The sequence below is a fragment of the Stigmatopora nigra genome, chromosome 17 (genome assembly GCF_051989575.1).
Source record: "Stigmatopora nigra isolate UIUO_SnigA chromosome 17, RoL_Snig_1.1, whole genome shotgun sequence".
NCBI lineage: Eukaryota > Metazoa > Chordata > Actinopteri > Syngnathiformes > Syngnathidae > Stigmatopora > Stigmatopora nigra.
Window position 1 is genome coordinate 615702 of NC_135524.1, and position 22340 is coordinate 638041.

Consider the following 22340-nt stretch of genomic DNA (forward strand, 5'->3'; position numbering starts at 1 on the left):
CTCATTGTTGATTGGCTTTTGCCGAGTTGAACCTTAACTTCAAATTCAATTCAAAAGCCTTTATTGTCAACAAATATAACATAAATAGTAATACAAAAGTATAAAATGTCACATCCCGACTAGGCCAAGTCTAAAATATTGCACAGAAGTCTAAAATATTACCCAGAATTCAAAAATATTGCAGATAATTCAAAAATATTGCACATAATTCAAAAATATTGCACATAATTCTAAAATATTGCACATATTTCCAAGATATTACACATCATTATTGCACAACTTGACATATTTGTGCTCATCAACCCATTTTTCAATGATTTCAAACCTATGACAAGTTGCATTTTTGCCCAAAAACTCCTTTTTTACAACAAAACACTATTCTAATTGTGATTGTGATTTTTAACCACCTTTCTCCTTCTTTGTTGCCTCATTTCCATCCATTTTGTAGTGATAAACTGACAAATACAGACATCCAACCGACGTACACCCGCCAAATGTTCTCATTTCCTTACGTAAGGCGTCTCGCGCACACCACACGGCAAACATATTCATCAGAGCTTTTTTTTTTTAATGCACTCATGTTGCACATTACACTGCAGGGAGTCTTATGTCCTACATTTCCAGACCTTCAGATTAAATGCCTCTAATTTGTTTATCTCGCCGACTCTGTAAAAGTTTGCACCTCCTTATAAAAGTAGCCAAAAAAACACCCCAAAAACGGTTGCATACAATAATGTAAGATAAAATCATCAGGGGATTTCCTCAAATCATAATACACTACACACAGCTGCTATACATTTCTGCACGCGGGGGTCACGTGGACTTGTTCAGGGAACGTGTCTTCTATTTCCAGTACCGGCCCCCGAGCTGATTTAATCCCCCAGACTTGATTCAATCGTCGTGGATAGAGAAATAGCCACTTTAGGGCCATTTTTAAGGTCTTTTTTTCAGTGTTTATGATGTAAAAAAATGAATGCAGTAGTTTTGGATCCACTTAGAGTATTTAGTGTTTAAAAAAATGTCTGTTCTCCCTTTAAAACATCTTTTTTTTTACAATAACATATAGCCAGCAAGAATAATAATTATTTTTAGGAAATCTAACTTTCAGAGAGCTCAAATGTTCCAATTTTAAAGTTTTATTCAAGTTCCAAAATGCCCCCAAAAACAGATTTGTACTTTGTGTCTCATACATTTAAAATAAGAGTGAATAGATGACAGTGTTATGAAATATAAGATATCAGATTTCTGGTCAAGTAGGCTAATATAATCTTCTCATTTCCATTTTAAAAAAAGTATTTTTCAGTGTAAGCCACTGCTTTCATTGTGAATGTGGTTTAAGTATGCAAGAGACTTGTTAATGAGAATTGCGCATTGATGTGATATTGTGTGGAGGGAGTGCTTCTTCTTCTTCTTTTTTTGTGACTTGTTGCCTACCGCCGCTGTCTTGATCTTCCAGCTGAACTCGCCCATGAACTCGGTCAGCAGCAGCGAGGACATTAAGCCCCCGCTGGGCCTCAACGGCGTGATGAAAGTACCCGCTCAGCCCTCGGGCACGGCGCTCTCGCTTACTAAACACATCTGTGCCATCTGTGGGGACCGTTCCTCAGGTGAGTCACTTGCAAAAATACAAATCATGACATGTAAACGAACACTCAAGCCTGATTAAGTTATTAGTATTATTTTTTTAATCCCCAAATTACACATTTCCACATGTTGAAAACAGCATACCTGGCAACATATGTTTTTCCCGTATTTTATGTTTTTTGATCATTTCAAATTGTGCAAAATGTGTTAAAGTGGTGGCCCAGTAGATCTATAAAAAACTGAATATTCAGGGCTTTTAATCCAGTTCTTTTAATCTATTAATAAGAAAAAAAATCTCAATATTATATCCACATTGGAGAAAATGTTTTTGTAAGTGTTTTATTTTTTTAATTTAAATTTTAAGTACATTTGTGAATGTTTTTATTGCTTGATAAGGGAATTGCAATCATTAATAAGGTCAGCAATCAGCCTAGGTTGACAGTTATGATGTTAACTATTAAAATTCTTCCAAAAACAAGCAACTTTAAAAAAAATAAACAATCAAACCCTTAATACCAATTGATGCTTCATTTAACTACACTAAGGAACTCCCTTATGAACTTTACGATGTCACTAAAAGAAGACAAACAATGAATAACGCTCCAAAACGACCATAAATGGCAAAAAAACGCCAAATTGTCCCTGGTGATAGCGCACCATCAAAATCCATGGGGTCTACTTGACCTCTATATTTTTATCCAGACCACCACATCCTGCAAAAAAACACTTTACGGCAATGGTTATACATCCGAAGTGATCTTAAAGTTTCATTTTTTTGTCCCTCAGGTAAACATTACGGCGTGTACAGTTGCGAGGGCTGCAAAGGTTTCTTCAAGCGGACGGTACGCAAAGACTTGACGTACACGTGCCGCGACAACAAGGACTGCGTCATCGACAAACGGCAGAGGAACCGCTGCCAGTACTGCCGCTACCAAAAGTGTTTAGCCATGGGCATGAAGAGAGAAGGTACAGCACATACCGTTGAGGATACACACATTTATACATTTATCTTTAATTATTCAGCATTTTTTAAAGAGCCGCCATGTTTCTTTGGGTCGCTATTGAACTTGAATCGTATAGAAATGAAGTACTAAGTGCGAGAAGATTAAGGTTAGAACTTTAGTGAATTTACAAGACACAGAAGACATTGTAGAGCTAGTTAAGAAAAATGGAGCCACAAGGTAGGCTGTAGACTGAGGTGACCTAGTTTTCTGACTTTTGATCTTAAAATGACGACATTTTTAGTTAAAAGTACATGAAAATGTTAGAAATGAATGAATTTTAGGGTAAATTTTAGTTTATTTGTGTCATTTCAAAGCTAATCTGGGGTCGTTTTTGGTTCTTCTCAAAGTAATTGACATTAAATAGTGGCAAAGATGCTATTCACTTTATATATTTATCAATGAACAGAATAACTCCAACAAGAACCCTACATTTTTTTTCCATTTTTCCCAAACACGAAGCGACCCAGACAGGAATTCCAAACACGAACCTGGAAAACAAATCACCTGTTCTTGAAGATTGCAAAGAACATAAAACCAAGGAGTCTTCGAGCTTGGGGTTTGCTCAAAGACACCCTAGTGTGAATATTTACACCTCGCTAAAGTGTTAAAAAGTATTAGCGCCCTCGGCTGGGCTTCTCAGCACCAATCGTAGTCTGTTACCAAAATCAGGGTGACCCAAACAAGACGTTGAAGGGTGCTAACGCAAAACATACGACGATCACGTTAGCTAAAAGTGTGACTTCCATGTTGATTGGAACCCATTTTTTCCTTCCCTGACCTTTATTTGGCCTCCCTTCCAAACCATTTAAGGACTTTTTCAAGGATAGGATCATTGAACTGCCGCCCTGGTCGCATAACCCCGAGGCTAGTAGTTGCGGAACAAGGCTACGGTTAGCCAAAAGGCTAAGCCAATCCCCAGAAAAAAGGGGAACGGGATTATGTCAATTTATATTCGTGCAGTGGCGAGCAAGAGAGGGAGTCAAGTTAACATGATTTGAGTCCTCTTCACCTCTCCATGACTCCAACGCAAGTATTTTACCCTTGGGCTGACCTCCAGACGGCAGATCCTCTAAAAATGGGGCCCCTTTTTCCCTAGTTTCCTCCAAAAAAAGCCGACCCTAGCACCCCCTTCATCTCCACCGCAGAAATGTTGCAAAACAAATAGTCGTCCAAATTCAACGTGAAATTCCTGTCAACTGCAGATTGTCAAAAAGTGATGTAAACAGGATTTTTTTGGACTTTCAAAATAGCTACACGTGTTTTTAATGTGGGAGTTGAAGTTAATTATACTTTCCAAAGATATTCACGCACCCTTTTTGCGTCTTTTCTTGGCGTCGGCGAAGGATTGAGGCGCGGTTTTGACAACCAGTCTCGGTGTCTGCTGAACACGCAAACCATTTCCTGAGTGGTCCTGGCCAAGCCAATCAGATGGCAGAACCGCTACGTTCCACTATAAACGTTTAGCGTGTGTGACTTGTAAAAAAAAAAATACGCTTAAGCGCTCTACTGTGCACGTATTGTAGATAAAAGTATGGTTTTTCCATTTGAGGACCTTAACAAATCCTAATGACACATTATAGTCCTGGAAACCACATTCCCAGACCCTGACCCTATTAAGAATGGATAGCTGTTTAACTCAATTATCAATACAAAAGTAAATATAGGTATTAATTGGTATACACAGAATGAATCTGAACCAAAATTGATCTAAAACAGAAAAAAACTTCATTTGTAGGACTTATATTGACTTGGAAATGTGTTGAGAAACTACATTCCCAGATTATGACCCTATTAAGAACTGCAAAAATAAATAAACGTATTAATACTTGACTTATGTATACACAGAATGACTTTGAACCAAAATGGATCTATAAACCAGAAAAAAATAGTTTATTTTCAATGTCTTAAGTACCGGAAACCACATTCCCAGACTGTGACCCTATTAAGACTCTCTAATTCAATTATACGGACAACAACGCTGTAAAAACAAATATGCGTCTTAATAATTCAGCTTGGTATACACGGTAGGACCAAAATTGATCCATAACACCCCACAAAAAAGTGAATTTGGTTATTAATTTTGTATGATTTTGCAATGTATTGATGTTGATATCAAATGATAAACAGCAGTAGTGACCGGAACCAGTTTTATTACATGCAGCCGTTCAGGAGGAACGCCAGCGAGCCAAGGAAAAGAGCGAAAGCGAAGTGGAGTCCACCAGTTGCGCTAACGAAGACATGCCCGTGGAGAAGATTCTGGAAGCCGAGCAGGCCGTGGAACCCAAAACCGAAACCTACATCGAGACCAATCTTGGCGTTCCATCCAATTCGGTAAGTTGCCTTTTCTGGACCTTTCTTTAATTGGGCCGTAGTATTCACCAAGCCATACTACTACTATTTTTTTTAACAAAAACAGTCCCACTTCTCTAACAAGAATACTAAACGCCTTCCGGGGTATCTGGCTATTCGCAGCATTCCCTGGCCTCGGAAGTCTCTTTTGCCCCCCGCGAGGTCCCCATTGAGAAGCATTGCCCCGTGCCGTAATTAATCATCAGGGTCCGGGCTTGCGTGAATGGCCCACCGCCGCCGTCTAATGGCCGGGGTCTGGCCGAGCTGAATAACGTCTAGTTATCTCATGCTGACCTAGAACACAAGTTAAACATGCGTTAGTAATGCGCCTCCATTCGGATAAAGACAAACACAACTTGGAGATAACCGGCCATGTCGGTTTTCCTTTCTCTGACTTCATCCTGACTTAAGTGGGGGTTTTTAGTCTTTGGGGGTGGATGTTGTCAAATAGTGGGTCGGTGGTTGAGTGGTTAGTGCGTTGGCTTCGCAGTTTTGGGGTCGAGGGTTTGATTCCAAGATGGTCATCACTATGTAGACTTTGCATGTTTTTTTCTGGGTATTTTGGTATCCCAAAAATCATGCATGGTAGGCTGATTGGACACTTTAAATCACGGGTGTCAAAGTGGCGGTCCGCGGGCCAAATCTGGCCCGCCGCATCATTTTGTGCGGCCCAAAAAAGTAAATCATGAGTAAATCATCGACTTTGTTTTAATATTGAATATAATAAAAAAAAGTTTCCATTTGAAATGAAAAACTAATAATTATTAGTTGTTTTCCCTTACTAAGAAATGATTTATATCTATAAAAAAGCCAGGGTAGGCTCCAGCACCCCTGCTTGTCAGGATAAGCGGTTCAGAAAATGAATGAATATTCTCAAATGTGCTTTGTACATATTCACACTAGGCATGTTGTTATTGATATGATAATTAAGGGATGATTCATCTCCATTGGACGGATGAAAAAAAAAAAGTGGGCCACGCTGTGGGTAATTCATTTGCACGCTGACGTGCGAGCATCCAATTTTCTCCAGCGTTGCCACGCTCGCTCGCTCTCATTGGCTCTCGTTTCCAGCAGAATGATGAAAAATTGAAAGCACAATCTTTCTCCTAAAGCGATCAAATTTTTATAGGAGATATGAGTGTCCGCCAGATTCTTGCTTAATGAAGGTGCAGTGAACAGGTTTCTCTTAACTATATTTTCCGGACTATAAACTGCTTTTTTATGTTGTAGTTGGGCCTGCCACTTATGTTGATTTTTTTTTTCTTTTGACCATAGACAGACTTTTAGGCTATTATTATTGATAAATACAGTTATGTTAAATGCCTATTTGTTAAATTATTCTTGTTTTCTGATAAAAATGGTCCTTGCCAAAATGCGACTTATACTCCAGTGCGCCTTATACATAGACATATATTGTTATATATTATTTTTCTTCTTCATTGTGGATTTTTTGGCTAATGCAACTTGTAGTCCGATCATAACTGTAATTAAAACTTAATTAATTATAGCCAAACTGAGACTTTTAGTAGCTTTTCCTCTCCAAAACCAGATGAGATTGTAAACTCTACTTATAGAATTGAACCGCAAGTACAGTAACACCATTTCTCTACGAAAAAAAACTCCTCCGTCATCTCCACAAACGGAGAAACCGGGTCAGTATAAACACGACTAAGATAAATCATGCAAAATTAACGAGAACGAGAACTCTGAGACTTGCGCGTTGAGGCCAAGTTCAACTGCCGTCACACTTTGGCGAGCCCTTGTTTTACCTTTCGGTTTCATTTGTTGACGTGCCGTGGCGAGGAAGAGCGCCATCTCCGTGGAGATCACACACTGCAATATTCATGAGTTCCCAGCGTTGGTGCTCTCGCCGAACAAGACGACGACGACACGGCTTTCATTTTCTTTGTGTCTGCCCGAACTTTTTTGTATTCGTGTTTTTTTTTTACGTCTTTACGATACTTACAGTGTAGGAAAGGAAAAATGGAAGCCGGAAAGAAAAAAACAAGACGTGACTGGCGGGTTGCTTTCTCCTTCATCCTGAACTAATCTTCTCTTGAGAGTCGCAGTTGATAGTTTGAATCCTCCAAGCTTTGAGAATCGATCAACAGGCTTTGGTTGGAGGAAAGTGGGGAGGTTCTAGCCCATTATTTTCAAACGGGAGTTCACATGGGGATACTTGGAATGGAATGGAAGCATATCTAGCTAGCTCATTGGAATTCCGGACAAAAGCTCGCTCCGGCTTTGTTTACAGATTCATATGAAGTGTTTGTATTCCTGGAATGGCAGTGGATTATTCATTAGGGATTGGCACGGGAGTTTGGGACTGGCAACATCGGGTTTTTGGGGGGATTTACATTTTAGTAGTGGGTTGGGAATCGGGCCTTACCGGCTTTGGGAAATTTTATATTTTAATACAAGTCTCAGTGGGTTCGACTGCGGGCTCGGGAAGTGTGGTTTAAAGGGGATTTGGGAATGTCAGGTTATTGGATATTACCGTATTTTTAGGACTATAAGGCGCACTTAAAAGTCCTAAGTTTTCTTTAAAATAGACAGAGTGCCTTATAATCAAGTGCGCTTTATGAATGTCATTGGCAGTGCGCCTTTAAATGTGGTGCGTCTTATATACGGAAAATTGCGGTATGTTGATTCTTTAAATTGAGTGCAATCACAAACAACATGGTTGTTTTTGGTAGTTATCGTATTTTTTGGAGCCTAAAAAAATGCACAATGCAGAAAAAACATTTTTTTATTTGATTATTATTTCTATTTTTTTACTGTGAGCTTTTTCCCCCAGATTTTATAATGTTCATTGTCCTCCAAAGCTTGAGTAACTCTTATGGAATTAAATCAATAGACAGTTTAATTCATTTATTCCACATCGAAAGTTGCCAATGTTCCTATTTTGTGAGCAAATGTACAAAGCGACGTGACCTTTTTAACGTCCTACTTTCAAAAATGGCCATGTTTTATCTTCTTTTTTGTACTGGGGAATAAGTGTGGTGCTAACAATTAGAAAGAAATGACCTATTAAAAAACATAGGAGCCATTGAGGGCATAACCAATTTGGATATGAAATTTGCATGAGAGCTTCTCCGCTTTATGTTGAAATAAATGTCAGCCGGGGGGATTTTTTGTGCTCCACTGGCTGTCCAAACAGCTGTTTTGTGTCGAAAATGATGTGTGCTTTGCTAAAAGTCTTTTTCTATTGTGTTCATATCACAGTATATTGCATACTACATCATATTAATATTATAAGTACAGTATTTATTCTTTTTCTGTAATGGTTAATGCAATAGTATTTAAAGCTATTTGGTTATTGTTTTCCAATTTCCACATGTTTTAGGCTTAAATGTTATTTATTTTTAGTAGCATTTTGATAGTATGTTATGCTATATCATTCAAATGGACAAAAACTACTAGTTCAGTAAGCCAAATTTAAAATATACCGTACTTATTACTTGTGAAGGACTTTTTTAATTAATATTTTTCATGTTTGATAACAATGTGATTATCTTTGATGTGCCACATATATTTTTTTATTTTTCAGGACCCATAACTATCAAAAATACTATTTCAACTGTCTTATTAGCGATAATCAAGTATAAAATATGTCCACTCTAATGAAAAACAATGTTTTTTTTCCTAACTTTTGATGAATTTACCCAAAATGTTGTCTTACATTACAAATTATTTTAGAAAATATGTTACACTGCCTCATATCAACGAACCTAATGTATGTATCCTTTGTGTGTTTCCTTCTTTAAAGCCCAATGACCCGGTGACAAATATCTGTCAAGCTGCAGACAAACAGCTGTTTACGTTGGTGGAGTGGGCCAAGAGGATCCCCCATTTTTCCGAGTTGCCATTGGACGACCAGGTCATCCTTCTTCGAGCAGGTCTGGAAATTTTTTTTATGTTATGCTACACATACACTGCATTTCTTAGCACGTCCACCTCACAATTCTGAAAAAAACATGCTAAATTTCTCGCCGTTTTTTTGTCTATAAATGTCCAAAACAATTCCGGCTGTACCCCAAACGTGGCTCTAGCACCCCTGGCAAGATAACTGTTACGAAGGCTGATGAATAGAGGGATAGAGAGATTATTTTGGGGTGTGTGTGTATGGTATAGACTTGATTTCAATGGCAAAAAGCAACTCTCTCATTCATTGAGTTATAATAAAAACCCTGTTTTAAAGCAAGTGTCATCAGTTGTAATTACATCCCATTTTAAAGGCGTACTGTGGTAGGGGAATACTTCAGTCGCTCCCGCTAACCACAACCCTCAAAACATCAAAAACATCAAAGATACGGCGACTGTTCCAAAACACGTTCAAATTTTACGAATATACAATCTGGTGGAAAACCGAGTCTAAATTTGTTGGATATAATGTACCTCACAATAAACTTTATTGCCAGGTTTATCAACTCTTAAAGTAACATGGTTGAAAAGCCACTAAATTTGTGCGCTAGTTTACGACAGTTCAGATTCATAATAACATTGTATGTACATTGTATCATAATATCCTAAATTTTAGTGTTTTTTTTTCAGAGAGTGGCAACAAATTAATTTATACTTAGTTATTTAATCCAGGAAAAAATAATTTGTGATACGATTTATTTGACATAAGAGCTAGCTCCCGGAACGCATTAAACTCATATCTCAAGGCGTCACCGTAACGATTAGGTAGCCATGTCGCTTCCACGATTCATTTCGTCTCCCCGACATTTGCCAGTTGTCCATCCCCCAACATCCCGCTCGGTGGGGTCTTTGTGGGCCCCTCAACACGAAACCCCCGCTGGCTGCCTGTCGCTCCCAATTATACCCTTCTATTCTTAATCCACCTTGAGGAAAAGAAGCGCTATTACACGCCGCAGCAACTGAAAGCCATCCTCCCATCAGCCTTTACACCACACACACACACACACACGCACACACGCACACACACACACACACAGACACCCACACACCCCCACACAAGTGATGGAAAGACTTCAGCCAAGTAGAGAGATGGAGACATTATTCCAGAGAGTTCCTTTCTGGGCTCTGGGCTCTCAGGTTTTCTAAAAATAACCGCTTTAGTTGTGCCGGATCGCAGATAAAAGCCGACTCGCTCGTCTGCTAGCAAACTCTGGGGAGAAGAGGCGAGTGTTGCCAGGCAGAAGTGTTAAAGGAACCCCGTCACTCAAAAGACGGGCGTCTTGTGTCTTCCTGGCTCCGGGGGTCCGGCCCCCCCGCCTTGGCACGTCAAGGCGCCCGTCGCCATCGCCTTGGCAGCCGCGCTTCATCTCTTTAACACGCCTGTCTGCTCGGAAAGTAGCGATCCGACGTCTTAGTCGTGACCCGATGCCGGCGCTTGAGAACCTTGAGCGCTTTTTTTTTTTTTTTATACCGCGTGGCTTAATTGAATCATTGTAGTCGGCGGCCCCCCCACCGGCCCGGTCTTTGTTGTCACTTTCGTTTAGGCTGGAAGAACTGTGAACTTTTGTACCGCCGTTTGTTTGTTTTGGACGTTTAATTCACCGTTTTTTTTTTTTTGCCGCAGGTTGGAACGAACTCCTCATCGCCTCGTTTTCGCACCGGTCAATTGCCGTTAAAGATGGCATCCTGTTGGCGACGGGGTTGCACGTCCATCGTAATAGCGCCCACAGTGCCGGAGTGGGGGCCATCTTTGACAGGTAGGTGGGGGGGGGGGGTCAGTTTGGCTGGTAGGAGTGGCGTTTTGGCGTGGACTTTTCCAGCATCTTGACAGTACATTGCTTGCTGACACGCTATATTTATATAGTGAATACATTTTAAGATTAGCGCATTTTCGTCTGCTACCAGTATCAGAGACGATCTGGATTAGAACCGAAATGGCTAAAACCAGATCGTTTTTACAAAAAAAATGTATTCAAAAAAAAAATCTGTAAAAAAAGTTATTATAATGTCAATTTTTTTGGTCTTTGCAGAGTGCTAACGGAACTGGTGTCAAAAATGCGGGACATGCAGATGGACAAAACCGAACTGGGGTGCCTTCGAGCTATAGTCCTTTTCAACCCAGGTAATTTAGAGGAAGCTTTTCAGTTGTTCTTTTTGCCAAGTCTTCTCTTTTTTTTGCTCCTGACTACAAAACAGCTCTGTCTTTTGATCCTGGTTTTGATATGCTGTAATTTTAGCCGCCACGCGATGCTCCAGTAGAGAATTAGAGCTGCAAAAATGGCAGACGACGTGTCTGAAAGCTGTTGGGAAATGAAATGTAGCTTAGGCTTTTTGTCATTTTGAACCGCTGCCAAAAACATGAGAACACTTTTAAACCAACTGTTTACTCATCTCACATGAGGGAAACCAGGTGAGAAAAAAATGATGCAGCTGGCTAAACAGTGACAAGAGTCTTTAAAATTAACTGTAAAGCCCGGGGACCAAACATCCGGGCAACCAAGTGTCCGTCGACCAAACGTCCGGCCAGGAAAATTCCCTATAAAATTTGTTTTTTGCCCAACAACGTTGACATAATATTTGTAAATATATTTTTGAATATCTGTCCTTCTTCCTTTTAGTTTTAATGCATTTCTTGACTTTTTAGATCAAAAAATGAAACCCAAATAAATGTTTTAGTCCTTTTTAAGTATTGTTGGTATTGCAATTGGGTTCAAAAAGCACTAAAACTTGCAATAGTTGAATATCTACATTTTAAAAATATTTAAATATATATATATTAAAAATATATATATTAAACTTAAAAAAAATAGAAATAGATATCTAAAATATCATTTAATTCAACAAACGTACATTGTTTAAGAAGCATTAAAACAACAAGTGGCAGTTTGTAAACCTGAGCTACAAAACAAACATGAGCCAGTGTGTGGTTCTCCATCCCAAAATAAGGACAATGTGGATCAAACACACTGATCCTCTGTGTTCCACTTTTTTGTTCCGGACTCTGCCGGCCGGGCTTTACTGGGTCCGCCCACTTTACTCCTTTTGCCCGAGTACTTGTTAATTAGAGTTCGGCAGATTGTTCTGACAGAAAAAAAAGAGCCAGCCAGCTCTCTATTCTCAATGTGTGTGTCATCTTGAGTTCAGCCATTCCGAGTAAATGCTTTTTTGTTTATCTCCAACGTTAATGGAGCGCATCATCAATGAGGAGGACTAATTGCGGCGAATGCCAGGGACACCAACTCCTGAAAAGACGCAAGGTCAAAGCTCAACTTGTCTATCAGAGGCTCCTGGCCTTTATGGGGGGTTCACAAGTCCACTACATTGAGCTCAGAACTCTGATTGGAATTTACATAACAATGTCGTCTTTTCATGGCAAATCATCGATGTAATTTACCAAACAATTCACAGTTTGTGGTCTGTGTGCTTCTCTTTTCAGACTCCAAAGGTTTGTCCAACCCAGGTGAGGTTGAAGCTCTAAGAGAGAAAGTTTATGCGTCTTTAGAGGCTTACTGCAAACACAAGTATCCCGAGCAACCTGGCAGGTATGGCATTTTCGAAGGTCACGACCTTACAGGGTCGCTAACCAATCATGATTTTTTTAAAAATCCAAAAGAAATGTTACATCTTAGATTCAATTTTAATTCTTATGCAAAATAATTCCTTCACAACGGTATGTAACCAAACAAAATCCCCAATTGTGGCCACTACTTTCACCTGACCTAAACCCTATAGAGAACCACCGAATGATGGAAGCCCTATGATGTTACCAGCGAAAATTCTCCAAATTTACTGGAAACAAAAATGTCCACGACCTGGCAACAAAAATGTCCACAACCTGGCAACAAAAATGTCCACAACCTGGCAACAAAAATGTCCACAACCTGGCAACAAAAATGTCAACAACCTGGCAACAAAAAGTCCACACCCTGGCAACAAAAATGCCCACAAATACCCAATTTCAAGTTCTCAATCTGGGTCCAGTTCTTCCCATTCTGTCCAGATAAACTCCCAATGTCAAAAATATCAATTTATATTCAAAAAGGCTTTAACTATCCAACAATAACTGTCAACACCATGCATTTTCAAGCCTTTGCATGCCTCCTACATGACCTCAACAAGCTATCTGGTCCACCTGAGACCAAAATGACCTGCCAAAATCTAAAAAGTCATCCCAAGCTAAACTAAACCATCCAAGCTTGTGGCTAACTGACTTACACCAACTTCTACTTGGCTGTGTGACAGATTCGCCAAGCTGTTGCTGCGGTTACCGGCACTGCGCTCCATCGGCCTGAAGTGTCTGGAGCATTTATTCTTCTTCAAACTCATAGGCGACACGCCCATCGACACCTTCCTGATGGAAATGCTCGAAGCGCCACATCAAATGACATAATACCTTGGACACAACTGCCTCTCGTCTTCATTTTCGCAGTAGCCCCTTTGCTAACAACAACAAAAAACAACAACAACAACAAAACAGCAGGGTCCGTTTTTCTTTAGTTTTCAAATGTCCCACCATCGTTATAGCGAAAGACATATCATGTGTTGGTGAACATTTCACCCCTTGAATCCCCCCCCCCCCTAAAAACAGCAACTGAATAATGGATGTGTTTTTTCTACCTTGTAAAGTACTATCAAGCAGAAATATCGATGAATACATATATATATATACTGTATATCTCATGAGAACACCCGGCAAGACAGAAGCAATGTACTGAGCCATCGTTAGCATTTCCTTAGCTTGGCGGTGCGACCAATCGTGTCAATCCAGTGGACGGGAGGACAATCTTACGTCTGGGGACTCGAACCCATGGGAAAGCGAGCCGGACTGGACTCGATACGTCTTGCACTAACGCTTTGAAAAGGAAAAGAAAGAATATGGAGCGCTTTCAGGGGATCTGGGATTGATTTCCAAGACTGCAAGTGATGAAGAACCTCAGGTGTCTGGCCCAGTTCCACTCCAACACAAAATACGTCTTACTGTATCAACACTGTGCAACAGCATCATCAGCCAGGGCCTCATTTACCCAATGGCCCAATCAGGAAATAGTCTGGGAGTGGGGCGGGGCTTATGTATGTACAATCACAGGAAGAAGCCAGGCCGTTGTCAGCTGATGCTAAACTGGCATTCCAACAATCTGCCTTTTTATTTTGTTATTTTTCCAAACCGGAATCTGAAACGTAGCGTTTTAAGATCCGCCCCCTTTCGCCAATCGCCCAATCCCAAACCACGACCAATCCGCTCGCACCCTCGGCTTTTCCAGACAAAGCTTTCAAACCGTTGACAGTATTTACATGTTTTTTTGTTGTTGTGTTCAATGTCGGAGAAGCAGCACTGCACTTTTACCTCAGTTGGTCGACCCTCAACAGGCCTTTTGACGGTATACAGTAGTACCTCGTCTCACCACTTGGCGGATTCGCTTTATTACGTTTTGGACCCACCAAATATCGGAGAAAAGTTTATAGTGTAGCAGCAATAATACAAAGATGTCAAGTCACAATTGGAGCGTATTTAAGTGAGGCTTTATCCAGAAGGACGACGCTAATGTTAGCTTTGAGTAAAACTATCGTTTCTTTGGATGAAAACATAGCCTCGGATATCGATATCATCGCAACAAAGTACTGTACAATCTTGATTTTATCTCGTAAAAGTCTTTTTATTAACAATTGTACTACAAAAAGCCTTTAAAAGTCCAAATAATGACCTACTACAGGGCTAACGTTAGCTTAGAGTAAAACTATCGTCTCTTTGGACGAAGAACATAGCCTCGGATACAATATCAAGTACAGTATAATCCTAATTTGATCTCATATTCTTAACCATTGTACTACAAAAAGGCCTTTAAAAGTCCAAATACTTAGTGACCTACTCCGGCAAATTGCGGAACCGGCGAAGCGCGTAAAATGAGGTATTACTGTATATACGCAAAGAGAAGCGCTTTTCATTGCGGCGGAGCGGTTGTTTGTTTATTTGTTACTTTGCACTTAACCTCACGGCATAGCTGATGTCGACGCAATTGACCTCGAGGTGGGAACTTGGCCCCCGGCCCAATTGGGAGGCCCCGCTTATTTTCCTCTTTATGTCAGACAGCCCCTCCCTCACTCTCGTCTCAGTATTTTAGAGTTGATCCTTTTTGACAAATCCACTCCTATTTAGACAGGAAAATTCACGTTGCCATTCTTGGATTTTATCCCATCCATTCTGGGCCTTTTCATAGGAAGCAAAACATCTTCTCAAAATGATGTAAATATACAAGTTATGTATAAATAACCGGAAAAGCAGACTCAAAGTAAGATGTGTTAAATAATGAAAGGTTTAAAAAATAATCTTAATTTCCTTAGTTTTTCCTTTTGATCTGCATGTTCTTTATTCGCAAGCACTTTGATGCAGTCAGGACCTGAGCACTGTGTTTAATTCAATACATACTAGGTGGTATGACGGAATATGGCCGTGAGTTCAATTCCCATCCGTTATTTTGACACTAATTTAAAGACTTTTCTATTCAAATTGGGATTTTATCAATAAAAATCTATCAAAATAAGGGCACTTGGGTCAGATTGAAAGGGAAAATGATGAGGTTTACCATTAAAAAAGATAAATACAGGTCCATAAATAACATATTTAGACCATTTCTTACATAGTGATTGTATTCAGAATTTTTTTTGACATGTTAGAATTCTCAGGAGCTTTGGACATTAATCAGAGGGGAAAAAATTAGAGGGGTGGACTTTGGGGGGCCTGGACTATAGGGGGCTCGCTTTAAAAAAACAAATGTAAGATAATGTTCGGAGCAATAATTTAGTGGTTCAGTGTTAAAATATCTATTTGGGACGGGTCGCAGGGCCAAAAAATAATACTTTTTATTTCAACCGGACATTTTTATTTTCAAATTACTCTACTGTAGCAGTTCTGGAAGGAGTAGTTTTACAACCTTTTTCTGTTTGTTCTTTTTCTTTTGGCACCCCGATGACTATTCTGTGACCCCAATGACCTTTGTTAGCTTTGGTTAAAGTTGGAGACTTTGTCAAAAAAGGGAAATTCAGAAAAATGTGTTCATTTTCTCATAATTTGCCCTTAGCTTTCACAAAAAAGAACACTTTAACTTGGAGGTAATATTCCCTTTTAAAAAACAAAGCCCTCAGTAGGTTAAGAATGATGATCTTGCACCCTCCAGTGGATGAAAATCTGCACTACAGTTTGTACTTGATTTCTTTTCTCTGCATGGATAATTTTTTGTTGTTGTTTTGACCAAGTGGACATTTTCTCACAGGGTTTTCTGCTTGGTTTTGCCAAAAAAAAAAAAAAGATTTAGAGAAGGGAGCAATAATTTTTACATGACTTATTGGCGTGTTTTATGAATATAAACTATCCAGGTGACAGTATTGACTGCCAGTGTGAGCTCAGTTTACAGTACAGTATTTATATATGAAATATAGATATTCATAAGAATTAATTGCCTGTTTTAAAAAAAATATTTGGGAGAGGTGTTGCTGCTTTTTAGTCTGCCAGGTTTAGCCAAAAAATCCCCTAAAAAATGTCCTTTTAGGACACAGGTGAAGCCATAAAATGTGGATTTTAAGACAAAAATCATGACCGAAAATGACAACCCTTCATTTAAAAGCTATATTTTGTTAATATGTATATGTGTATGTATTTATAAATAATTATATTGGCCGATTTAGAGTGTCTTTGCGACCAAATTGATTCCACGCCGTTTTTTTGGTGTTTTTATGCCATAAACTGACATTTTTATGCATTTCAGAATTAGTTTAAAAAAAATTGAAGCAGCAAAATCCCAGTTTAAATTTGTCCAATAAAAATAGCCAATTTAAGTACGTTAAACCCCTAAAAAAATTGTTTGCCTGACAATTGTACATAAAAAAATAAGCGGAGCTTATGACACAATCACTGCTTTGTTTTGTGCAGACAAACTATTCATTAAAATTTAAAATAAAACATTGAGAGGGAAAAAAAAGATATATTTTTGTAGAAAAGTCAATTTTATTCCTTGCTCATGTACTCCTTTTTGTCCTGTTTATTTTTTTGTGGGCTCATGTTTACGCGGACGATCATTTCGAGGCATACAAAAAAAGGTGGCTTTTTTTGTCTATTTGCCGCAAATTGTCCATTTTTTTGTTTGTTTGTGTCGACTGATGTTTTGTTATTTCTGTATTGTCCACTGATGTTTCATGGAGAGGCAAAAAAATGGATTAAAAAAAAAACAAAGTGAAAATGCCTGTTTTGTCAATTCAGGTTCAGGTGAGGACTTTGCAAATTGAGCATAAAATTGTTATTTTAAAAGTGCATGAAACTTTTTTGATGATGTTTTCATATTCACAGGACTCTTCTGGAAAATACTGTATTCCTACACTGGTAAGTTTACACAATATAAGTTACATTGTAAGTATTATTTAAAACATAACATCCAAGATTTGCCAAAAACGGCCACTTTCATTTTAACCAAATCAGATTTTATATAATATAAATAGACTTAACTGTATATATATGCAATTTCCTACTCTAACAGTCGTCTTATACTCGGGCCGTCCTACTTAATGCAAAAACCAAAAAACTAATGCAAAAATTGGGTTGTTTTGTTTATTAGAAAATCAAAATTGACATCACTCAACAATAACAGACATAATGGCAAAAAACTAAAAACCTTTTGCTGTATTTTTTGTGTGAATTGTCATTAAAATTTCCATCCAACAACACCAAAAATGATGTCATGATAGTTAAACAATGACCCATTTTACTACCAAAATATGTAGTCAGGCGGAAGAACAATAAAACCACGTGAAATACATTTTTTCGTGCAGAACAGACAGCTAAACACTTGTTTTTTGTTGTTGGTTTGTTTGTTTTTTTTAGCTGACATTTCAACTTGCGCATCACTGCTGGAGTTAATTCCCTGTAAACTCGGCCCCCAAAAAACTCACAAGTGGGGAGAAAGTCCTCCTTTTTTTATATATATTTATAAAAAAAAGTGTTTAAAAAAATGAGTGTGAGGCTTTAGCAATCACTTTTCCAAAGTTTGATGGTTTTGTCATTTTCTAACGCCGCCGATGCGATGATGTTTTCTGTCGGGTGGCAAGCCGTTGAGATGACCACATCTGGAAGTTTTTAAGACAAAAAAAACATGTTCAAACTCCATTTTTAAACAGTATTTGTCTTAAAAGACAACAAAATAAAACAGTTTAATTCAGACAATACATCAGGGGTAGGGAAGCTATGGCTCAGGAGCCACACATGGCTCTTTTGATGAGTACTTATGGCTCTCCGCTAAACTGTGAGCTAAAATCTACGTCTAGAGTGGCTTTAATCTTCCAGTTTTTAATTAATTAAACCTTTTTGCATAAATCCCATTGATTAGCATCAGGGTAACACTAATGTCAACATAATTCTGAGACTTTTTCTACTTTAAAGGCAGTGAAATGACAGTGAGTATGACTCTTAATGAATAACAATTGAAAATATGAATTGTTTATGACTCTCTTTGTCAAAAAGGTTCCCGACCCCTGCAATACAATACAAAAATACTTTGTTAGCAAGTACCTGTGTGTCCCTGCAGTTTTTGCACAATCTCCTTTGTCTGCAGGTTCCAGATGTACACCATGTTGTCCTCTGAGCCGGACACGATCCACTACGAAAGAGTATACTTTAAATATCGAGTTGGTAAAAAGGAGTACTGTATTTTCAGGACTATAAGGCGCACTTAAAAGTCTTAAGTTTTCTTCAAAATGGACAGGGCGCCTTATAATCCAGTGTGCCTTATATATGGGTAAAAACATAAAATGTGTAATTCATTGAGGGCGCGCCTTTAAATGTGATGCGCCATATAGTCCTGAAAATAAGGTAGGTGATCTTTTAACTGACCTTTCCACCCGTGACGGAAAAGTTGGCAAACACGCAGTACTTCTCGTTTTTATGGCCCGTGTACGTTTTCAAGCACTGCAAAAAATTTAGCCATTTAGCTTTTATTGTCAATGTATAAAATAGAAGAGCAATATTACCTTTCCCTTGCTGTAGTCCCACAGCTTCAGTGTGCTGAGAAAATTTAATTGAGGGAAAAGTAACATTATAATCTGCCAGTTTTGAAAAAAGGAATAGTCTGGTTACTCACTTGTCCAGCGTCGCGGCCAAAATATATTTCCCGTTAGGAGAAAACTTGACGAATGATACGGGAGGGTTGTCGTCATCTAGTGTAAAAATAGATAGTCAATTTTATGAGGCAAAGCTGATATTTAACATAAAAAATTTAGGGGTTACGTACCTATGAGTGTTTTTAAACACTGCCCAGACGCCGTGTCCCAAATACGGCTAAAAAACGAAAGAAAATAGGGTTAAAAACCAGCACCAATCAAAAAGAAGCGCTTAGCTTATTCTCACCAAAGTCCGTCATAGCTGCTGGATACAATCAGGGATCCGTCTCGATTAAAATGGACCTAAAAGAAGATAATTTGTAAATATGGCGTCTCTTCTTTGACCTTAACGATAAACCAAGTTGATGTCTTACAGCGGAAACGGGGTCCGAATGAGCCGGCAAGGTTTTCAAGCACTTTCCAGTCTTCACGTCCCATATTCGAACACTCTCGTCAAACTAGGATTCAAAAGAAAACAAAAATGGCGGTTCAATTCCACTTCTTGGTGGTAGTTTTTAAAATAGTGTGTGTGTACTCACGGATCCTGAAACGATGAGATTGGATTGCGGGTTGAAGTTGCAGCAGAAGACGTAGTTGCTGTGACCTTTCAAGGTTTTTAAGCATTTGCCCTGCAAGCACAGGTCAAATATATTAAATATATATACCGTATTGTCCCATATATAAGGCGCACCCTCAATGCACACTGGATTATAAGGCACCCCGTCTATTTTGGAGAAAATTTAAGACTTTTAAGTGCGCCTTATAGTCCTGAAAATACGGTAGATATATTGAACAAAAACCTTAACAGTTTTAAGGCAAACCACTAAAAAATGGAGGAAAAACGTATTTATTATTTTTTTTTTTTGCAGGTTGCGTACCGAGCTGACATCCCAGATTTTCAAGGTCTTATCATCCGACGCCGACACCAAGAGGTTCGAATCCGACGACCAGGCCACATCAGATATTCCCTGCGGATCAGTGTTTACAAAAGTGAGTGATTTTTAACAAAAAGAACATCTATGATTGGCTTACAAATTAATTTACATCACTTGACGAGCATTCCACTTACAAGTTTGTGTCCCGATATGGTTTTCTCAAATTTGCCGTCGTACGCTCCCCAGATTTTGATGAGTTTATCTGCAGCTGTAAAGAAAAGATGGATGATTGTGCACATAGACACACTTACAAATAGACACAAAATGGCTAAAGAACTTACAAGAGCTGGCTAGCCATTCTCCACTAGGGCTGAATTTGACAGAGGACACGGCTTTAGTGTGGCCTGCTAACGTGAACTTCAAACCGTAATTGGGCTTGGAGGGAGTTGACTAAAATAAGAAAGGAAATTAGAGAGGAAAAACAACAAAAAAATGGATGGAATTAATGTTTGGCCAACCTTATTCTGACTGGAAGACGTTGTCGTGGCCACCGGGGGCTTTGTGTCCGTCTCTGGCTTCTTATCTTCTGTTGCCATGGCGATGGAGTGAGCATCAACTGTACCCTGTTAATTAGGGAAGGGATAGATCAATTAAACTGCTAATTGTTCGGTTAATTTTTTTAATTTGTGAGGAGGATGACTTTATTTTATTTTTACTGGCTACATGACAGCAAAATTTACAAAAAATAGATTACAATCATATATTTCATGTAAAAATAGCATTATTTATAAGATTATTTCAATTTATTCGACCATTGTTTGCAAATCACACTAAATTTGACCTTTTTTGAAGTATTTTAACTTGGAGTAGGTTTGTTGCAATTAGAAAATTAGGGAAAAAATGTGAATTTTAAATGTTGTTGTCGTGAGGATGAAATTTGAAACTTATGAAACACGGGAATAATTGATCATAAATTTTAGCCGTGAAATCATTGCATGAATGATTTTATTTCACTTTAAGAACTAGATAGTCAGCATCCTCTTGCCTAAGAACCAATAATTAGTCTTTTGTAAATTAATATCAATTAATTAATTATTACCCACAATTCCTCAGTAAGTGTTTGGGCCAATTTGATTAGAAACCCACAGTAAAAAGTCAGTAAATTGGACATAAAACCGTGGACGGAAACGGAATTGGAAATACTATCAGCAAAGAAACACAAGTCTGACAAGCAACTCTTATGGCAAGCTAACATGCTATGCTAACGCTATAACCTCTGCCCATTCTTCACTTTAGAATCGTCAATAAAACATCCGATCGTTTAAAAACGATGCACATGCCAAATAAAAATGCAAAATAGTCTTTGCTGAGGAAGCGCATGCACTGATGCTGTTGACAAACTTGAGTTAGCAATGATGGAGCGGCCCTCGTTTTACACAATGAGTCTTCACATCAAGGTCGATACTTACGGGGATTTAATCGAGTTTTGGCTTCAGGCTGCAGCAGCTCATTAAACACCGGTAGGAATATGTGTAGGTATAATCACTTGGTGAGAATTAGCGATCTCAGATTTGCCTTGCAACTGATCGTTTGCTATCAAGGAGGAGGGAGCGAGGCTAAGCGGGGAATGTGCCACTGCGTTGTTGCTCATATCGCATGCGCAAATACAACAGGGGATACGGTTCGTCACGGTGGACAAAAAGAGTTTGGCCAGGGGCGTCACTGCGTTTATTAAATTATTTTTTAGGGGGCGGGGGGCATGGCTCCCCCCAACTTTAAATTAATATATATACTTTAAATACCATATTCTACAATAATATATACTGTAATATGAATAAGACATCATAAATTTCATTAGAATATGCACAAATCTGACTTCAATTTGACCTTATTTTACACATCTGTCCTCACTTCTCGTTTCATTTCCAACTATTATGGCTTGCTTGCCGCGCTCCAAGAGGTGCTTTGTCCTCTCCCAATTTGTTGTCTATGTTTTGAAGATGACGTAAAATAGAGTAGACAAGATGGTGGCTTGATTACCGTGCTCCAAGAGGTGGCTTGTCCACTCCTATCTCGTTGTCTATGTTTTGAAGATGACGTAGAAAGTGTGGCCAAGATGGTGGCTTGATTACCGTGCTCCAAGAGGTGCCTTGTCCACTCCTATCTTGTTGTCTATGTTTTGAAGATGACGTAGAAAGTGTGGACAATATGGTGGCTTGATTAACGTGCTCCAAGAGGTGACTTGTCGCTCCCAACTTGTTGTCTATGTTTTGTAGATGACGTAGAAAGTGTGGACAAGATGGTGGCTTGATTAACGTGCTCCAAGAGGTGACTTTTCCGCTCCCAACTTGTTGTCTATGTTTTGAAGAAGACGTAGAATAGTCGTGAGTTTTGTGGTCTTGCTGCTATGGAACAGTACATCCATCTAATTATTTAACAATTTAGATTTGAGTCTAAAATAGGA

At 38.8% G+C, this 22340-nt stretch overlaps 2 protein-coding genes across 4 annotated transcripts in view; one reads left to right on the forward strand and one right to left on the reverse strand.

Annotated features, from left to right (window-relative positions):
- The window catches only part of rxraa (retinoid X receptor, alpha a), a 50620-nt gene extending 35117 nt beyond the window's left edge, over positions 1–15503 (forward strand). For 2 of the 3 annotated variants that reach the window (XM_077737710.1, XM_077737712.1), the window contains exons 4-11: positions 1457–1607; positions 2371–2550; positions 4735–4919; positions 8707–8836; positions 10486–10618; positions 10892–10983; positions 12298–12403; positions 13104–15503. In XM_077737710.1, the coding sequence (XP_077593836.1) occupies positions 1457–1607; positions 2371–2550; positions 4735–4919; positions 8707–8836; positions 10486–10618; positions 10892–10983; positions 12298–12403; positions 13104–13251 (1125 nt within the window). In that variant the 3' untranslated portion in view covers positions 13252–15503. The remainder of the gene's footprint in view (positions 1–1456; positions 1608–2370; positions 2551–4734; positions 4920–8706; positions 8837–10485; positions 10619–10891; positions 10984–12297; positions 12404–13103) is intronic. The other variant, XM_077737711.1, reaches the window with a different exon arrangement.
- Positions 15504–17443: 1940 nt separating this feature from the next.
- On the reverse strand, positions 17444–21583 carry wdr5 (WD repeat domain 5). The gene is made up of 14 exons (XM_077737144.1): positions 21346–21583; positions 20395–20499; positions 20218–20326; positions 20071–20144; positions 19880–19969; positions 19541–19630; positions 19376–19459; positions 19249–19304; positions 19133–19179; positions 18983–19058; positions 18873–18906; positions 18736–18810; positions 18415–18502; positions 17444–17972 (listed from the first exon to the last, which is right to left on the reverse strand). Exons 2-14 carry the CDS (start codon positions 20470–20472, stop codon positions 17872–17874), a joined length of 1002 nt encoding a protein of 333 aa, XP_077593270.1. The 5' UTR covers positions 20473–20499; positions 21346–21583; the 3' UTR covers positions 17444–17871.
- Between the last annotated feature and the right edge of the window lie 757 nt (positions 21584–22340).